The 19230-nt window shown below is 47.8% G+C and overlaps 1 protein-coding gene across 5 annotated transcripts in view; it reads right to left on the minus strand.

The window, feature by feature from the left end:
* The window catches only part of arhgef10 (Rho guanine nucleotide exchange factor (GEF) 10), a 445239-nt gene that overhangs the window by 173191 nt on the left and 252818 nt on the right, over positions 1–19230 (minus strand). For all 5 annotated transcript variants that reach the window (XM_072498626.1, XM_072498623.1, XM_072498625.1 and 2 more), the window contains exon 18: positions 17787–17962. In XM_072498626.1, coding sequence (XP_072354727.1) covers positions 17787–17962 — 176 coding nt within the window. The remainder of the gene's footprint in view (positions 1–17786; positions 17963–19230) is intronic.

Below are 19230 nucleotides of genomic sequence, written 5' to 3' on the forward strand. Positions count from 1 at the left end.
AACGCCGGAGTGGTTCCCGCTACTCCATTACGCCGGATTGCTTCGCCCCGCCGGGTAGGGGAGAATCCCGGCCCCAGTTCTTAAAGGTACTCTCACATGACACCAGTTTCTCACCTCTCCAATTGTTACAAAATATCTTTTGGTTGTGGCAACTTCGGTTTGTGTTATGTTATGTTCAGCCCTGTGGAGAGGTTGGTGGTGGGGGGCATTTGTGAAGGCTACATTTTTCCCTCCACTGCGATTAAATCTGTGGCAGGAAGGCTGCTAATTGAAGCTTTAAGTGGGCAATTAATGACCAATTAAAGGGGTTATAACCCATATGGGTATTAGGGGGTAGGGATGATCAACTATCCTGTGGAGTTTGCAGAATACAAGCTCCCCCGATAAGGGGACCGTGAGGTCAACTCTTTGTGCCGTTTACAAAAAAATACATCTTCCCTGGTGTTAAGCCAGCCAGGGTATGGCTGTTACCATCTAGGGTGCACAGCATGCAAATCAGTGCTGGTTGCTTGTGGCCTGTTGGGAGAGAGGGGAGGTTGCCTTGCTCAATGCCTGATCGAAGGACTTGGTATCGGGAATTGGGGGAGCTGCTGACAGCCATTCTCCTGTCCTTGCTGCCAATCACCAAAAAACGCCTTCTCCATGTAAAACACCTCGCCATTGTTTACTTCTGGCTTGGGTTGTTGTGTGGCAGCTTGGTAGCACAATGGTTAGCACAGTTGCTACACAGCCTCAGGGAGTAGGTTCAATTCCCTGCTTGGGTCACTGTTTGTGCGGCGCCTGCACGTTCTCCCAGTGTCTGCGTCGGTTTCCTTTGGGTTCTCCGGTTTCCTCCCACAGTCCAAAGATGTGCAGGTCAGATGGATTGGCCATGATAAATTACCCCATAGTGTCCAAAAAATATCACTGGGTTACGGGGATAGATAGGAAGTGTGGGCTTAAATGGGGTGCTCTTTCCAAGGGCTGATGCAGACTCAATGGGCCAAATGGTCTCATTCTGCACTGTAAATTCTATGATTCTGGGACCCCATTAGGTGTTACTCTGGCAGCAGCCACCATCTCCCCAGTGGCCTTGCGAGAAAAGAACTGCTGGCTTCTGAATAGCTGGCAGCTGTCGGCAGATGGGACTTTCCTCCCTTGGTGTCTTGGTGCCATGGAGGGTCTTGGTGCCGTGGAGGGCCCATCGGTGGGCAGTCAATTGTCTGATTGGCTTGTATTTCAGCAGTCCTTCTCTTGCAAGCTTTCGAACCAGCAGGCAAGACCCCCCCTTCACCTTTGTAAAATTCCCTCAATGTAGCAATTTTTTGCAGGTTTTCACACATTGTAGGTTAATAACCAATCCGCACTCTTCTGATAATTGTCCAGATCAGGCTGTTCCATGGGCCCATGGGCCTGGTGCCATTTCTGACGTCCCTCTATACAGCCCCCAATCCCGTTACCAAAATTCCTGTCAAACAGGCATGTCTCAATGGAAGAATCTACATCGGGTTGCTCCTGCAATCAATAGTCTATTTCTCTCCCACATTTGTTTCTGATAGACTCACGACTCAATTTATCAGCAGCAAATAAGGGAGAGAAACATTCTCTGATTGGAGGAGCAGCGAACACCAGCACTGGAGAGTGTGCTGAGGTTTTCCTGGCCAAGGAAGGCAAAGGTTTGGTGGCCTACGGAGGGCAACGTTTCGGTGGGACTGAGGAGAGCGAATGTTCGTTGGGCCTGAGGAAGGTCAGGACGAGGCAAGCCCAGGGAAGGCCGAGAATTAGGGGGCCTGTGGAGGGTGTAGTATTGGTGGGACCAGGAAGCTGTGGTGAGTATATGGGGGTGAGTGAGTGAGTGAGTGAGTGAGTGTGTGTGTGTGCGTGCCTGCGCTGACTGTATGTGAATGTGCATCTGTTAGTGCCAGACTTACTGTATGCGAGTGCATGCCTGGGAGTATGAGGCTAACTGAGTGCGTGAATGCGTGGGAATGAGTGTGAGTCTGCTTTACACCCATTCTCAGGTTTTTCTCTCACTCTCACCATCACACACTACCCATCCAAAGTGTCATCTTGCATCATTGGCTTTGTTTATATATGTATGTGTGTAACCTACCTCTTCACTCACCTGATGCAGGAGCTACACTCCGAAAGCTAACTTCTTACTGTACCCTTCAGACAGAGCACCGAGGCAGGTTGGAACATTGGTGAATAGATGTTTATTATGATTATGTATAAGTATTGTGTCCTAGCCCCTAACGCTAACCTATGTACTTCACCTGTGCCAACTTAACTTGTGCCTAACTTTCTCGCCCAATGTGCCTTAATGCTTCGACTAGTTGAGCCCCCAGACGGTACATCAGAGGTAGAGGCGGCCTGCTGCGATCCACGTGCTGTGGCCTGGGTCCCCTTAGGCAGCTTCCCTCTGGAGCGACTGGGCCTGGATGGGCTCGCCAGTCTACCTGCAGTCACAGGTGGCATGGTGCCAACCTGTTCTGCCAGCTGTCCTTCGGATTTGCTAGGGACAGGTGGGAGGGATTCAGAGGCGCTGAGGTGTTCCAGCACCTCCCCATGGGAGTCACTGACATGGGCCTCATCACCTATTCCTCACTTGGGGCGCCCAATGGCCTCCGAGCTACTCCTGGGGCCGGGAATGCGGCTGGAGTGATCTCCAGGTGCTCTCCTGCCAACTGGCACTACCAGTCCTGGACGCGCGTTCTCATCACGACCAGAGTCCCCCATGCTGCCACAGAGTACAGGGACTGTGCCACATCACTCAGGGACCATGCCAGGACCCTTTGTGTCTGGTTCAGATCAGCCAGTGCCAGACCAATACTCTCGACGCCTGCAGCCAAGGCCCGTTGTTTCTGGGCCACGCGCTGGAGCGTTTCAGCAATGTCCATGTGGCCCTGGTATATGGCTGCCTATGATATGGCAGCCCTGCCCTGTTCCACCCGCACACTGTGCCCTCGGCCTTGGATATTCTGACCCATGGCCGAGGCCGTCGCAGCCAAGGCTTCCACTGTGAACGCCACGGTGCAGTGTTGGCCAGGGTAGCATGAATGCTAGGCATTGCCTCCTGCCCCCACAGGCGGTTGGACTCCTCCAATTGCACCTGCAGGCACTGGATGGTTGCTGACACTCATTCATGCAGTCTCTGGCTTTGCGTCTGCATCTCCAACACTGATGGGACCTCCGCCTGATGTACCGCTGCATGTGTGTGGTGCGCACCGGATAGTGCCCCAGGAGCCTCTTCACTAACATGCCCCATCAAGGCGAGTGTCTCTGGGATGGTGGAGGGTGTTGCTGAAAGCAGTACCGAGAAGTCGGTGTCGTCCCCGGATGTGTGCTCCGGGGTGTCTTGGGATTGTGGCTGGGGCACGGGTTACCAACAAGTCCCACCTAGTTGGCGGATGAGTCGTGAGGTTGTGGCTGGGGCAAGGGAGCCCAGATGGACCCGCCTCGTTGGCAGGTGATCCTGCAAGACGCAAGACAAGACTCATGGTTAGATGGGCAGGGGGGGTGTCTCACTTGGATCTCCGATGCCGACCTCCACCTCGGCAATTGGCCGCTCTCCGACCCCACCGCTCAGGTCCACTGCCGTCTGTTCGGTGATGGTGAGGGGCCGCAGGTCCAGTGAGACCTCTCCGCCCTTCTGCTTCTGGCAGTTGTGGGACGCCTTCTCCTGAGGGACAGAAAACGCATAGTGTGAGGTACTAGGATATGGGCAGCACAGGGGTGGCCTGTGCGTGCAGGCCACCCAGCCGTGGCGGGTGGCATGGGTATTGGCAAGTGGTGCAGGATGGGGTACACGCGGGTGAGTTCAATCACCCTCTAAGTGGGACGGTGCTACGGGAGTGTGGCATGGTAGTTGGTGCCAGGGCACGGTGGTGGTGTTAGCACATCCTGGTTGGCCTGGGAGAGTTTCCAACACTCGTGCAGCATTGCCTACCGGTCCGCCTGGTGGGGGCCGGGTGCGGGACTGATGGGTTGAGGGTGATGCCAGGGGAATGATGGCTACTCACCCTGGCCTGGATGTCCTGAGGAGGTCGGAAGCTTCTTCCTGTACTGCTGGTCGGTCCTGGCGTGGGGCCCATGGCACTCCCAGCCTCTGTGACCTGCACTATGCCCAGTTGACATCCCGGGGAAAAGGATGTCCCACCTCTCTCCTCCTGAATGACCCTCTTATGGACTGAACTAATCTCTCCACACATCTTCTCTACGGAGTAGTACTACACTCCATATGCTTCACCCGATGTTGGCGTCTCTGTATTTACATTGTGTATTTATTGGTGTCCTATGTTTTTTAATGTACGGAACAATCTGTCTGGACTGTACGCGGAATAATACTTCACTGTTCCTCGGTACACGTGACAATAGACCCAAATCCAAACCCAAATCCAAATCTTTCACGCATCCAAAGTGTCTCCAGCTCGGCATCAGCGAACTTTGGCACCTTCTTGGGTGGAATGAGAGTGTGTGGGGATTGGAATGTTTATATGCAGCTGCAGCTCATCAGACCCCAGCAAATCATACAGCAGCGTTTGTTGGATTGAACCATTTCCACGTGGTGCCGGTGAAAGCCCATTAGGATATCCTGAATCGCTCCAGGGCTGGCGCCGCATTCTGGGTCGTAGAACTCTGGCGGTTCAGTCCCGACATCAGCACATATAGGGCGGAATTCTCCTCTACCCGGCGGAGCGGACCGTACCGGCGCTAAGGAGTGGTGTGAACCATTCCGGTGTTGGGCTGCCCAGGTGCGGAACCCTCCGGCGGGGTTGGCGCCGCACCAGCCGGCACGGAAGGGCTTGGCACCGCGCCAACTGGCGCCGAAGGGCCTCCACCGGCCGGAGCATGGATGGGACCACCAGCGTGTGCTCGTGGCATCCCAGCGCATGCGGAGGGTTTTTCTCCGTGCCGGCCATGGCGGAGGTTGACAGCAGCCTGCATTGAGGAAAAGAGTGCCCCTATGGCACAGGCCGGCCCGCGGATCGGTGGGCTCCGATCGCTGCTCTGCAGGCCGCCCGCAGAGCCAGGTCCCGCCTGTCCGGAAGTGGTTTGATTTACGCAGGCGGGACCGGCCGAAAACGGGTCAGCCCATCGCAGGGGCGGAGAATCGCCAGGGGGGCCACTGCCAACGGCCCCCGACTGGCGCGATGCGATTCCCACCCCTGCCGAAAAACCGGTGCTGGAGAATTCGGCAGCCAGCGTAGGAGCGGCGGGGCGGGATTCACGTCGCCCCCCCCCCCCCCCGGCGATTCTCCGACCGGCGGGGGGGTCGGAGAATCCCGCCCGATAGACTCTGAAATGGAGAATCCGGCCCAGTGTCTTTCCTTAAAACTTTTTTTGAAATTCAATTTATTGTTGTGTGAAACTTTATCTTTCTGAAATTTGCTCATCAGCCCCTTGTGTAAGAAAAATATGCAAATATGGCACCCCAAGGGATAGGGTTGGACAAGCCTGGGCTTGACAGAAGAAGGAATAACAACCTCTCCCTCTCTCTCATCTCCAGTGCCCTGAGGCCTGGGCTAGCATGAGATATTGAGAGCATAATAACAAAGAATAGCCGTATGTTACTCTTACCATCTTCATACAAAGAAATATTCCTGCAGCTCACACAGGCCTTGTAGGCATTCATACTGCATGTTACTTAGGTTTTACTCTGGTGAAAATCTGCCTTACCTTTGAAAATATATGGATAATATTGGCCAGAATTTGCAAAGCACCTTCAACATTAAAAAAAACAATAATTTAAATAGGAGTTAAATGAATCAACCAATATTGAAACCTCTGAAACAAAGACCTCCAGGTTTCGGTGTGCAATGACATTAACAAATCTTTGTTTGTACTCACTCAGGCATTTTTCAAATGATTGATGTGTCTGTACTTTTCATACAAAATTCTTGGTGAAAAATGGCAGTAAGGTAGTGGTGCCAATTCTACTAAAGTTACGGGTCAGAGTTTTACTTGGAAAAAATAAAAGTATATTCATATCAGCTATCAGGAGAAAATACTGCACAAATGTGTGGCATGCCATAAAGGAACACCAGCCACCGCGTTGCCCCGGCGCGGAGAGAATCCTGGGAGAATCCCAATCAGGCTCCGTGCTGGGTGCCAGGCCGATTGTGAGTCACCTGACTCACTTACCCCCGGTGTGATTTGGATTACAAACGTGAATTAGGCATGAGGGCACCTTGGGGGGTCTCGACGGCTAGTCAGGGACTGGGCAGGGTAGCAGCCTGGCACGCCTTCTGGTACCTGCTACCCTGGCAGTGTCACCTGGGAAACCTGTCAGTGTCAGGCTCGCAGTGCCAAGATACCGGGTACCGGGGCGGACTGCCAGGGATCGAGCCCTCTGGGGCTTGTCCATGAATGGGGAAAGGAGGTGTTTGAGGGGGACAAAAATAAAGGTTGATGTGGTGAAGGTGGGGGTCCTGAAAGAGGTGGGTGTAGAAGTCGGGGCAGCCGTACAAAATGGCGCCCCGATCTGTAAGGAGCCGCTCCTGTTGGTGAGCTCAGCTCCTCAGTGCAGAAAGTCTCCCTAAGTGTGGCCTCGATGGGGAGAAACCTCCCGAGGCTCAAAAAAATGGCAAAGTGCCGTTGAATAGCAGTGTCAACGGCGGCGTCGCCGTTGAGAAACACCTGTCAAATGAGCCTGAAAGTGGACATTGAAATTAGTTGACTTAATCATGTTGCGTTCAATAAACAGTACAATTCCTACAAGTTCTGGCTAGCTGTTTAATCATGCCCATTAGCCAAGCAGCTAGCAATATGATTTTGAAATCTAAAATTCTATGAAACCATGACTACCACCACACATAAACATTGTTACACAATTGTGAAATCAAAGGCACGACTTCTCCTGCAAATATGTTTTCCTGTGTTGAATATATTCAGCTGTACCAATACTACATCAGCCAAAAAACATGTTGTCAGCAACAAGCTGCAACAAGAACAATTGATAAATCAGGCTTACATTTTCACTTGCTCATGAATTTCTAAATTCCTTTTAATAATTTTCTCACCCAGAAGAAAAAATTATTATCGATTTAGATACTTGTCTGTGAGATAATGAAACCATTACCATAATGGACTTCCTGTCATCACTTTGAGAAACTTTCAGACTGGGTGCAATTTTAAACTCACAAATTCAATCTCATAAATCAGTGGCCCCAATAGAACATTGAATGTTGAATAACTCACCATCAGCAAGTCAAACATAATATGTAAAATGTGTTCAACAGACTTCTTGTTCACCACACACAATCTGAAAACTATGGCGGGGAGGAAGACAAGGGTGCTTTGGTTTCCAGAAGTTCTATGATCTAAGGAGAGACCCTCCAGCAGCAATAGTTTCCTTGGCAACCCTGATGCCACTGCTGAAAGCGTTATCCCTCTGATTGCTGAGGCATGACTGCTTGCCTGGCCCCAGCGCAGAAACAAATTTCTCCCCTCCCCTTTGAGGCTGTCTCAAAATGGAAGCCGTGGTCATCTGCCTTTGCACAGTTCTGTGTATAGTTAGCAATGCAACCTCCAACCAGCTGGTGGTGATAGAGATCTATCATGTGACTTGAGATACCCACCAGTTGGTAGTAAGATGTACATGAGGATAATCGCACCAGAAGCAGCTCCAAGAGAATTCACTGAATTTATTCATTACTGTCTGTATCACAATTTGTTAGTTATCTTTCCACGTGTTAGTATTGTTAATAAATCATCCTACGAGTCAAAGAACTAGATGTTCTGTGTGCATCTGTACCATGGCCATAACACAGAACACAACAGAAGTGCCCTCTTGGTCTCGCAGCAGCAGCAACGGCCACTTCTCACAGTGGTGTGGACAAGTTTGTAGATCTGCTGGCTCTCAGCCCAGTTGTCCCGGCAGAGGCGTCCTAACTGGCAGCTGCCAAATTGATTGCCGCCACATTCCTGCTGGTTGCCTGTGGAGGGTCGGGGCCTACATATAATACCAACTCACCCCATGTCAGGAATAATATTGAATAATGTGTTGAAAGAGAAGGGAAAGAAACATTCTATTGAGGCAGGTAGAGATAGAGAAAAAAATAAATTAAAATCAGAGCACATGCCAATACTTGTTGAGTGAGGGTAGATATCTCACTATGGGGTATAGAACAATGTTACAGGGAGCAAGGATATTTCCGTACAGGAAAACTAACATAAGGAAGTTTATTGCATGGATGGATGGTGCAGGCATAGTGGCTTGTAAGGCACAAATTGGTTCACCTGAACAAAACTAGGACCAATGCCCTTTCTGGGAGATGAAATTGTTCTGCAAGACAAAGTTTAAATACCTAGCTTTAGGTGTCTGGATGGCAAGTTGTTACCCTAATTATCTTTCTTCATCCTAATTTGCACTCTTTTCCCAAAGTAAATGATAGGAATAATTACCATTCATAGTTATGATGTATGAAAACCTAATAATGAATGTTTTGATTTTGGAAGTTCCTTTAAAGACAAACTTGATTTTCCGGTGGGTATTTTTAGTTGCTGTCTCATCATTGTTCCTGCTTCCTCATTATATAGTTAACTCCCACAAGAGCTAGGCATAGATATGCTGCATTTGAATGCCTTGCTCTGTGGATCTATTCAGCTTCACTGAGCTCTGACTTCAAGGTTTACTGACATTGCAGAGCAAAAGAGAAAAGCAACACAAAGCTGAAGAGAGTGACTGATACTAATTTGTTAAATTAAAGCAAATGTGTCACTCACATTTGAAATCTGGGCAAAGGATTGACAACTGTTTCTATAGAACCAAACAGGTCACAACAAAATTGCGAAATTTTACTGGTGTTGGGTCCATACTGACATGAAAAGAAATCCCAAACTACTCTTTTGCCATGTTTAAAAAAAGGTATTTCTAATGATCCAAAAAGATGGCTGCTACATGTCACGTGACCACAGGATTGGTTCTTTTGTTCTAGGAGCTACCCCAGGAAGTTACAAGAACAAAATAATTCCTCTCTCAGCATGTGGAATCTTATACCTCATTGTACAGACCCCTTGTAATCGACAAAAGCAGAGGAAGTACATAGAAACTGGCTCCCCAAACTAAATTATCATAAGAGATCAAAATTTGTTGTTAACAGAGCTGTTAACAGATCCATCTCGCTCCTGGGACTGTTCAGGTCCATTTCAAAAGGGAACTATTGAGGGAACAATGGAATTTTGGCCAGAAGCATAGAAATTGATTGTTATGCTGCAATTAACTATTAATGAGTTTTGTCACTCGACCCAAGCCTCTGATCTTTTGGACAGTTTAAACATTACAGCTTTGGTTTTACAGGCAGACCGCTGTTTTAACATCAATGGGAAAGGACTCGAATAGCCAGGCTGAGCAAGCCAATTAGCATTTCTCCACCCCTCGAAGCCTGTTTGATTTTTAATAATCTCTGATCAACTCTTGCTAAGCAGAAAAGCCCATTGTGTTGCAGCGCCATTCATTTAAATTATTGTTGTGTGGTCGTCTCCAACCAGAAACCCATTGGGGCTAAACTCAGCTACGAAGGGAACACCCTTTGGATTTTGACTTCTCAGGATCTGGAAATCACACAAACTAATATCCATTTCTGTGGGCCCTGTGATTTTACTCTACATGGTTGTGAAACTATTTTTTTCTATCCCCCCGCCCCTTACTGGGTACGTATAGTGGAGTTTGAAGTTGCAAACACTCCTTCCCAGGGTTTTGAATGTGAAATAAACTAACCTTCTGATTTAATCATAACATGAGTTTGCTGCGAGTTATTAGGTAAATTGGATCACACAAACTGAAAGTTAGGGAAAACACACCACCACATGTTTTAAAAATAAATTCAAAACACCTTCTCCTTACGGACAGTTGGTCAGAGGAAAGAAGTACAATTTGCCTGTCTCTCTGCTGTTCATAACGTTGGAAAATAATTCAAACCAGTATGTTTAAAAATTGCTTGTGAGTAACGTGCACATATGCAGATGTTCTCCATTAGTAACAAGTGATAAATGGACAATTTTCAGAGTTCTGATATTAAAAGCATGATTTCCCATTAAATAATTACTCATAGATGTAATAAAACCAAGCAGCAACACTGGAACATAGAACACAGAACAGACTGTGCAGGAGGAGGCCATTCGACCCATCGAGTCTGCAACGACCCACATTAAGCCCTCACTTCCACCCTATCCCTGTAACTCAATAATCCCTCCTAACCTTTTTGGACACTAAGGGCAATTTAGCATGGCCAATCCACCTAAACTGCACTTCTTTGGACTGTGGGAGGAAACAGGAGCACCCAGAGGAAACCCACGCAGACACAGGGAGAGCGTGCAGACTCCGCACAGTAAGTGATCCAGCAGGGAATCGAACCTGGGACCCTGGCGCTGTGAAGCTTGTGCTACCGTGCTGCCCATAACATTTACAGAAATTATAAACTGGTATTTAATTCTTGTTTAATGGCATATAGGGTAGGATACACCACCTATGAGAATAAAATCTTGGCCACGGTTCTCCGTTCTGCAGCCTAAGTGCTCCCAGCAGCGGAGAATCAGGACTGGTCTCCGTTGGCACTCGGAGTGGGGTCTCTAATACAAGTCTCTCCCCTTCACCATCCAAATTTTGCATGGGAGAAAGCTTGTTGGATTCCTTTTGAATACCAGTATTGGCCCAATCCTGAGGGTCGGTGTCAGGCCACCCCCCACATCCCCCTCAATGCAACCCCCCTCTCCCATTCTGACAAGTAGGGGCTTCCCCTCCACCACCGGAATACTGAGTCACCCCCCCCCCCAGCATGCAATCATAAGGGTGACCCGACCCACTCCCTCACCACCGAGCCCATGTCACCCCTATCAGACACCCACCAGACCCCTCCTTCAGTCACTCCTATCAAGAGATCCCATTAGACCCCACATCAGAGACCCTTATCACTCACTCCTGCCTGAAAGCTGCAGAGCAGTCCCAGGCAGTACAGTGAAATATCCCTAACATCTGCGACCTCAGACAATAGCATTTAAAGCAGCAGCTGTTAAAAGTGTCAGAGGTTTCCTCTAAAGCCAGATATGCTTGAAAGGGCTTCAAATCCCTTGACAGCCGTTAAACTGCAAAACCCCCAGTGATTGACATTTTTATTAGGCCAGAAACAGGTGCTTGGTGGATTGTTTATCCATATTTCCCTTCACACTTGAATGCATCTCAAACCCTGCTTTGATGTCAACCATAATGTTTATAAACACGATTGCGGTGATGGACGACTCTTCACCACATCAAAAGGAGGCAAGTGGCGTCACTTCCTCTTATGCACAGCATAAAGTACTTAGCTCGTTTTGATGTGGTGAGGGATCTTCCGATGGAATTTGAGGGAGGGCACCTCAGTTATGTCCCGGACTCCCTTGACCCACCATCAGTGCTGCGCTTGGGCAAACTTGCACCAAAGCCTGCTCGATGGATTTCCTGCTGTGTGGGTCGATGCATAAGGGGGGTGGGAGGTGGAGGGTGGAGGGAGTGAATTGGCCTTTCAGCCCATTAATTATATTGAAATGGATGCAAATCACTTTGTTTCCTCCCGCCTGGTGCATTTATTTGGGGACGCTCGGGAATCCCGATGGCAGCATTGGGCAATGGAGAATCCATCCCTTTGTTTACGAAATAGTCTGTGCAAAAAATTGAACCATCATGAACATCTCTGTTCTGGAACTCTGGAGACATCAAAAGTCTGAAGGGCATAAGATCTAGATGTCCATCACATACATGTGAATCATGGCCCACAAAGGGGTCAAATCATATACGGCCCAGCTACCTGCACATTCCGAAAAACTCCATTAAACCAATGACCCAGCAATACGATTACTTCCCACTGAATAATGCCATTCCATTAAACAAAACTGCGTGGTTTAGTTCCCAGTGAGTAAACAACAATATCAACAACCTTAATGTCCCAATGGATTCTTATATAGAACAAAGAGCAAAGAAATGTACAGCACAGGAACAGGCCCTTCGGCCCTCCAAGCCCGTGCCGACCATGCTGCTTGACTAAACTACAATCTTCTACACTTCCTGGGTCCGTATCCCTCTATTCCCATCCTATTCATGTATTTGTCAAGAACATAAGAACTAGGAGCAGGAGTAGGCCATCTGGCCCCTCAAGCCTGCTCCACCATTCAATGAGATCATGGCTGATCTTTTGTGGACTCAGCTCCACTTTCCGGCCCGAACACCATAACCCTTAATCCCTTTATTCTTCAAAAAACTATCTATCTTTATCTTAAAAACATTTAATGAAGGAGCCTCTACTGCTTCACTGGGCAAGGAATTCCATAGATTCACAACCCTTTGGGTGAAGAAGTTCCTCCTAAATTCAGTCCTAAATCTACTTCCCCTTATTTTGAGGCTAAAAAGATGCCCCTTAAATGTCACTATCGTCCCTGCTTCCACCACCTCCTCCGGTAACGAGTTCCAGGCACCCACTACCCTCTGTGTAAAAAACTTGCCTCGTACATCTACTCTAAACCTTGCCCCTCTCACCTTAAACCTATGCCCCCTAGTAATTGACCCCTCTACCCTGGGGAAAAGCCTCTGACTATCCATTCTGCCTATGCCCCTCATAATTTTGTAGACCTCTATCAGGTCGCCCCTCAACCTCCGTCGTTCCAGTGAGAACAAACCGAGTTTATTCAACCGCTCCTCATAGCTAATGCCCTCCATACCAGACAACATTCTGGTAAATCTCTTCTGCACCCTCTCTAAAGCCTCCACATCCTTCTGGGAGTGTGGCGACCAGAGTTGAACACTATACTCCAAGTGTGGCCTAACTAAGGTTCTATACAGCTGCAACATGACTTGCCAATTCTTATACTTAATGCCCCGGCCAATGAAGGCAAGCATGCCGTATGCTTTCTTGACTACCTTCTCCACCTGTGTTGCCCCTTTCAGTGACCTGTGGACCTGGACACCTAGATCTCTCTGACTTTCAATATTCTTGAGGGTTCTACCATTCACTGTATATTTCCTACCTGCATTAGACCTTCCAAAATGCATTACCTCACATTTATCCAGTTAAACTCCATCTGCCATCTCTCCGCCCACGTCTCCAAACAATCTAAATCCTGCTGTATCCTCTGACAGTCCTCATCGCTATCCGCAATTCCACTAACCTTTGTGTCGTCTGCAAACTTACTAATCAGACCAGTTACATTTTCCTCCAAATCATTTATATATACTACAAACAGCAAAGGTCCCAGCACTGATCCCTGCGGAACACCACTGGTCACAGCCCTCCAATTAGAAAAGCATCCTTCCATTGATACTCCCTGCCTTCTATGACCTAGCCAGTTCTGTATCCACCTTGCCAGCTCACCCCTGATCCTGTGTGACTTCACCTTTTGTACCATGAGGGACCTTGTCAAAGGCCTTACTGAAGTCCATATAAACATCCACTGCCCTACCTGCATCAATCATCTTTGTGACCTCCTCGAAAAACTCTTATCAAGTTAGTGAGACATGACCTCCCCTTCACAAAACCATGCTGCCTCTCACTAATGCGTCCATTTGCTTCCAAATGGGAGTAGATCCTGTCTCGAAGAATTCTCTCCAGTAATTTCCCTACCACTGAAGTAAGGCTCACCGGCCTGTAGTTCCCTGGATTATCCTTGCTACCCTTCTTAAACAGAGGAACAACATTGGCTATTCTCCAGTCCTCCGGGACATCCCCTGAAGACAGTGAGGATCCAAAGATTTCTGTCAAGGCCTCAGCAATTTCCTCTCCAGCCTCCTTCAGTATTCTGGGGTAGATCCCAACAGGCCCTGAGAACTTATCTACCTTAATATTTTTCAAGCTGCCCAACACCTCGTCTTTTTGGATCTCAGTGTGACCCAGGCTATCTACACACCCTTCTCCAGACTCAACATCTACCAATTCCTTCTCTTTGGTGAATACTGATGCAAAGTGTTCATTTAGTACCTCGCCCATTTCCTCTGGCTCCACACATAGATTCCCTTGCCTATCCTTCAGTGGGCCAACCCTTTCCCTGGCTACCCTCTTGCTTTTTATGTACGTGTAAAAAGCCTTGGGATTTTCCTTAACCCTATTTGCCAATGACTTTTCGTGACACTTCTTAGCCCTCCTGACTCCTTGCTTAAGTTCCTTCCTACTTTCCTTATATTCCACACAGGCTTCGTCTGTTCCCAACCTTTTAGCCCTGACAAATGCCTCCTTTTTCTTTTTGACGAGGCCTACAATATCTCTCGTTATCCAAGGTTCCCGAAAATTGCCGTATTTATCCTTCTTCCTCACAGGAACATGCCGGTCCTGAATTCCTTTCAACTGACACTTGAAAGCCTCCCACATGTCAGATGTTGATTTGCCCTCAAACATCCGCCCCCAATCTAGGTTCTTCAGTTCCCGCCTAATATTGTTACAATTAGCCTTCCCCCAATTTAGCACATTCACCCTAGGACCACTCTTATCCTTGTCCACCAGCACTTTAAAACTTACTGAATTGTGGTCACTGTTCCCGAAATGCTCCTCTACTGAAACTTCTACCACCTGGCCGGGTTCATTCCTCAATACCAGGTCCAGTACCACCCCTTCCCTAGTTGGACTGTCTACATATTGTTTTAAGAAGCCCTCCTGGATGCTCCTTACAAACTCTGCCCCGTCTAAGCCCCTGGCACTAATGAGTCCCAGTCAATATTGGGGAAGTTGAAGTCTCCCATCACCACAACCCTGTTGTTTTTACTCTTTTCCAAAATCTGTCTACCTATCTGCTCCTCTATCTCCCGCTGGCTGTTGGGAGGCCTGTAGTAAACCCCCAACATTGTGACTGCACCCTTCTTATTCCTGATCTCTACCCATATAGCCTCACTGCCCTCTGAGGTGTCCTCCCGTAGTACAGCTGTGATATCTTCCCTAACCAGTAGCGCAACTCCGCCACCCCTTTTACGTCCCCCTCTATCCCACCTGAAACATCTAATTCCTGGAACGTTTAGCTGCCAATCCTGCCCTTCCCTCAACCAGGTCTCTGTAATGGCAACAACATCATAGTTCCAAGTACTAATCCAAGCTCTAAGTTCATCTGCCTTACCCGTAATACTTCTTGCATTAATACATATGCACTTCAGGCCACCAGACCCGCTGTGTTCAGCAACTCCTCCCTGTCTGCACTTCCTCAGAGCCATACTGGCCCTATTCCCTAGTTCTCCCTCAATGCTCTCACCTTCTGACCTATTGCTCCCGTGCCCACCTCCCTGCCATACTAGTTTAAACCCTCCCGTGTGACACTAGCAAACCTCGCGGCCAGGATATTTATGCCTCTCCTGTTTAGATGCAACCCGTCCTTCTTATATAGGTCACACCTGCCCCGGAAGAGTTCCTAGTGGTCCAGATAACGGAAACCCTCCCTCCTAGGTTTAGCCACGTGTTTAGCTGCTCTATCTTCCTATTTCTAGCCTCACTGGCACATGGCACAGGGAGTAATCCCGAGATTACAACCCTAGAGGTCCTGTCTTTTAACTTTCTGCCTAGCTCCCTGAACTCCTGCTGCAGGACCTCATGCCCCTTCCTGCCTATGTCGTTAGTACCAATATGTACAACGACCTCTGCCTGTTTGCCCTCCCCCTTCAGGATGCTCTCTACCCGTTCGGTGACATCCTGGACCCTGGCACCAGGAAGGCAACATACCATCCTGGAGTCTCTTTCACGTCCACAGAAGCGCCTATCTGTGCCCCTGACTATAGAGTCCCCGATTACTATTGCTCTTCTGCGCTTTGACCCTCCCTTCTGAACATCAGAGCCAGCCGTGGTGCCACGGCTCTGGATGCTGCTGCTTCCCCCTGATAGGCTATCCCCCCCGACAGTATCCAAAGGGGTATACCTGTTTGAGAGGGGGACAACCACAGGGGAATCCTGCACTGACTGCCTGCCCTTTCTGGTGGTCACCCATTTCTCTGCCTGCACCTTGGGTGTGACCACATTTATATAACTGCTATCTATGATGCTTTCCGCCATCTGCATGCTCGTAAGTGCATCCAATTGCCGCTCCATCCGAACCATGCGGTTTGTGAGGAGCTCCAGTTGGGTGCACTTTCTGCAGATGAAGCCATCCGGGACGCTGGAAGCCTCCCGGACCTGCCACATCTAACAGTCAGAGCACTGCACCCCTCTAACTGACATTGTGTCAATTAATTAGTAAATTAAAATTAAAAGTTGAAAAAAATGTTTTAAAAAGTTGCTGTTAACTATCTTTTTCCTAGCACTAGATTTCTACTATAAATGTGAAAGCTAAATATAGTACTCTCCGATCTCTGGCTTAGATATCCCTCTAAATTATAATTAAGTAATTATGTTTAATTAGTTACCAATGCTTAATTTTTTAAATTTAGTGTAGATTCCCAACCAGCCACTCAGATCACAGCTTTTCTGTGATGTCACTTCATTTCCCCCCCACCCCTCCCCCACACACACACAATTTGAAAAGGTAATAAAAGAGTAAAAATGAGTAAAAATCACTTACTTACCTTCTGAGGGTCTCAGATGTTCTCAGGTTCTCTCCCTGACAGAGACTGCTCCTCCTCCTCCGAACGGCTCCCGAAACTAGGCCGCGATCTTTTTAAATCTCTGCTCCGACTCGCAGCTCCCGCTCTTTTTAAATCTCCACCAATATACCAGCCAATAAAGCTTTCACTGACATCACAGGATGCGTATGTCACTCATTTTAGGAAAAAGTAATAAAGATGCCACTTGACAGCACTTTCTGTGTTCAGTTATACCATAAGAGGTGATGTTTTATTAATAACGTGTGCTTTCAAACACTCTTTTCAACTAATTCAACCACAGAAAGCAGATATAAAAGTGCGTCCATTCATTTATCGTACAAAATAAAGTTAGAGATTTTAAAAAACCTTAAAAATGCCAGCAAAGCGGAAATTGGCCCCAGAGAATTGGAGCAGCTTTTTCAAATCTAAATAAACTTGCATTATGAGCAGTGCAGAGATGTATATTTTTTTAAGGAACGGGAAACAAGAAGGATGTGCAGAGCCTGAAATATTACCCACAGGACCGAGACTAAAACAATCTTACCAGTGGGAGTTGAATGCTGAAAAAGTGTACTCGGTGTAAGTGAAGTGGTCTGAAGGAGCTGCTACATGTTTTTGATTTATTAGCTTAAACACTGTGTATATCAATATAAAACTGAAAAAATTACAATGGAAATGGAAATTGCAGACTTTCAGCCTCCCTCCTTTGGGACTCAATGAATTATTGTCAGGCTAGCGACTACCTTTGCATAAAGTCCACCATGGTAGTCATATTTCTATGAAGTTATTCATCAACAATTTATTCTTTCATTCATGTGTGCTCTACCCAAAGGCAGGTTCTTGGCTCACTGTCTGCTTGTGCTTCATTATGAGCCCTTTTCTTGGCGGTCTTTGTCAGTGGAGGTTTGCCATGGCCTTCCACGCTCAGGGGCAGTGCCAGGCCTACCTCAGCCAGAACAGGTATTGAACCCGCACTGTTGACGTTAGTCTGAGCCGCAGGCTAGCCGCCTAGCCAACTGAACTAACTGGCCACCTCCAGAAATAATACAACTGCACAAGAATGACCTTTACAAAACTGGAGGCACAAACCAAATTTAATGAGAAAAAACCACGGAAGAAGAAAGAGAAGTACAAATAGATCCAAGTTTTGAGGACCAAGTCGGCCACAGACTGCAATCTGGAAAGCATTGTTGTTAACGCATTGCAAAATCCTCTTTTGCCCAGGAGCAAGCACAGGCCAAAGGGTTACCAGCTGCATGTCTGAACTATCAAAATTGGAAAATGTACTTACTTGGCTTTGCATTGATTAGAATCTTTTCTCCAGAATGTGGTGGAGTAAATCTGTTTTTATCTCCCAGCTCCTCACTGTTGCCAAATTCCACGACTTCAACCTGCTTTAGCGGCACACTCCACTTAAGCAAGTATCTGAGTCCAGAGGGCATAATACCGCTGCTGTCATGTTGAACCCTGAAATAAAAATCAGGCATTTAAATGGAATATCAGGCAAAACTAACATCGTGCTAAATAGAAACAAAATCTGTGATCCTGTACATCACCTATAGAATAAAAGGTTTACTATACTAGAAACAATTGGGGCAATTAAGGATGGGCAATAAATGTTGGCCATGTCAGCAATGCCAATGACGGTACTATATTTTATTTTTTAAAAACATTAAAAGATGAACACGATGGCTGGACATTTTCCGGCCCTACATGCTGACGTGCATCCCTGCCATGTGTTTCCCAACAGTGAGGGGTGAATTCAATGGGAAATCCCGTTGACATCATCGGGACCAGAAGATCCCGCCATTGGCCACTGGCGGCCGCTTCCACCGCCATCTGTTTGTGTTGAAAATCCCACCTTACGGGCTGATTTATGCAGCTAAAGTAACAGTGAGATTATCAGTGCTAACCATTGTTAAGGGGAACATCGTAAAGTAATTACCAGCATCCATGCATAAGCAATTAAATAAGGAATTCCCTGTCCATTTTGGCTTTCCCCTCCACAAGCCTCTCTACACCAGTACTATGCCAAGAAAGCCAGCATTCAAACACATGAAGGGCATGAAATTTCATTGTTTAGCCACTCGCTTCGTTCAGCCATTTTTGCTCGACCCAAAGGTTTCAAAATGGTGGTTTGCCATGGCCTTCCACTCTCAAGGACAGAGTGAGGAGGGAAGCCTCAAATCTACCTCAGCTGGAAGCGAAATCAAACCCGCGCTTTTGGCATTAATCTGCACCATATGCTAGACATCGAACCGACTAAGCTAACTGGCCCCACACAGCCATTAGATACCACTAAAGTTAGACGTAAAATGAATTATAATAACAGTATAAGTCATTGGTCTCAATTTTTCAGAGGGCAGAGTCTCGCTTCCCCCCCATCAGAAGAGTCAGCAGGGTACACAACCCTCTGATTCCAAGTACCCAGCAGCCATTTCACATTCGAATGAGCATTGAGTGGCCTCCGGCGGGGCTTCCACGCCTCACTCAGGAGGAAGTTCTGCCTTGGAGAGCTGCCAGCCAATCATCCAGTCCCTGCAGCGACACTGCTGCAGAGGACAGAATAAGAAATGCAGGAAAATGCCTGAGACCAAGTCTGAGCACCAGAGGTCAGGTAAATTCAAGGGGTCCCATGGTAGGTGCGAAAGGCGTGATTGCGATCTTGATGGAGACCAGGCGTGGGGTGGGAGTTTCGGTGACTGGGCTTGTGTGGGTGTTGGTCAAAGAATGAG

This window comes from Scyliorhinus torazame, chromosome 4 (genome assembly GCF_047496885.1).
Source record: "Scyliorhinus torazame isolate Kashiwa2021f chromosome 4, sScyTor2.1, whole genome shotgun sequence".
NCBI classification, from domain to species: Eukaryota; Metazoa; Chordata; class Chondrichthyes; order Carcharhiniformes; family Scyliorhinidae; genus Scyliorhinus; species Scyliorhinus torazame.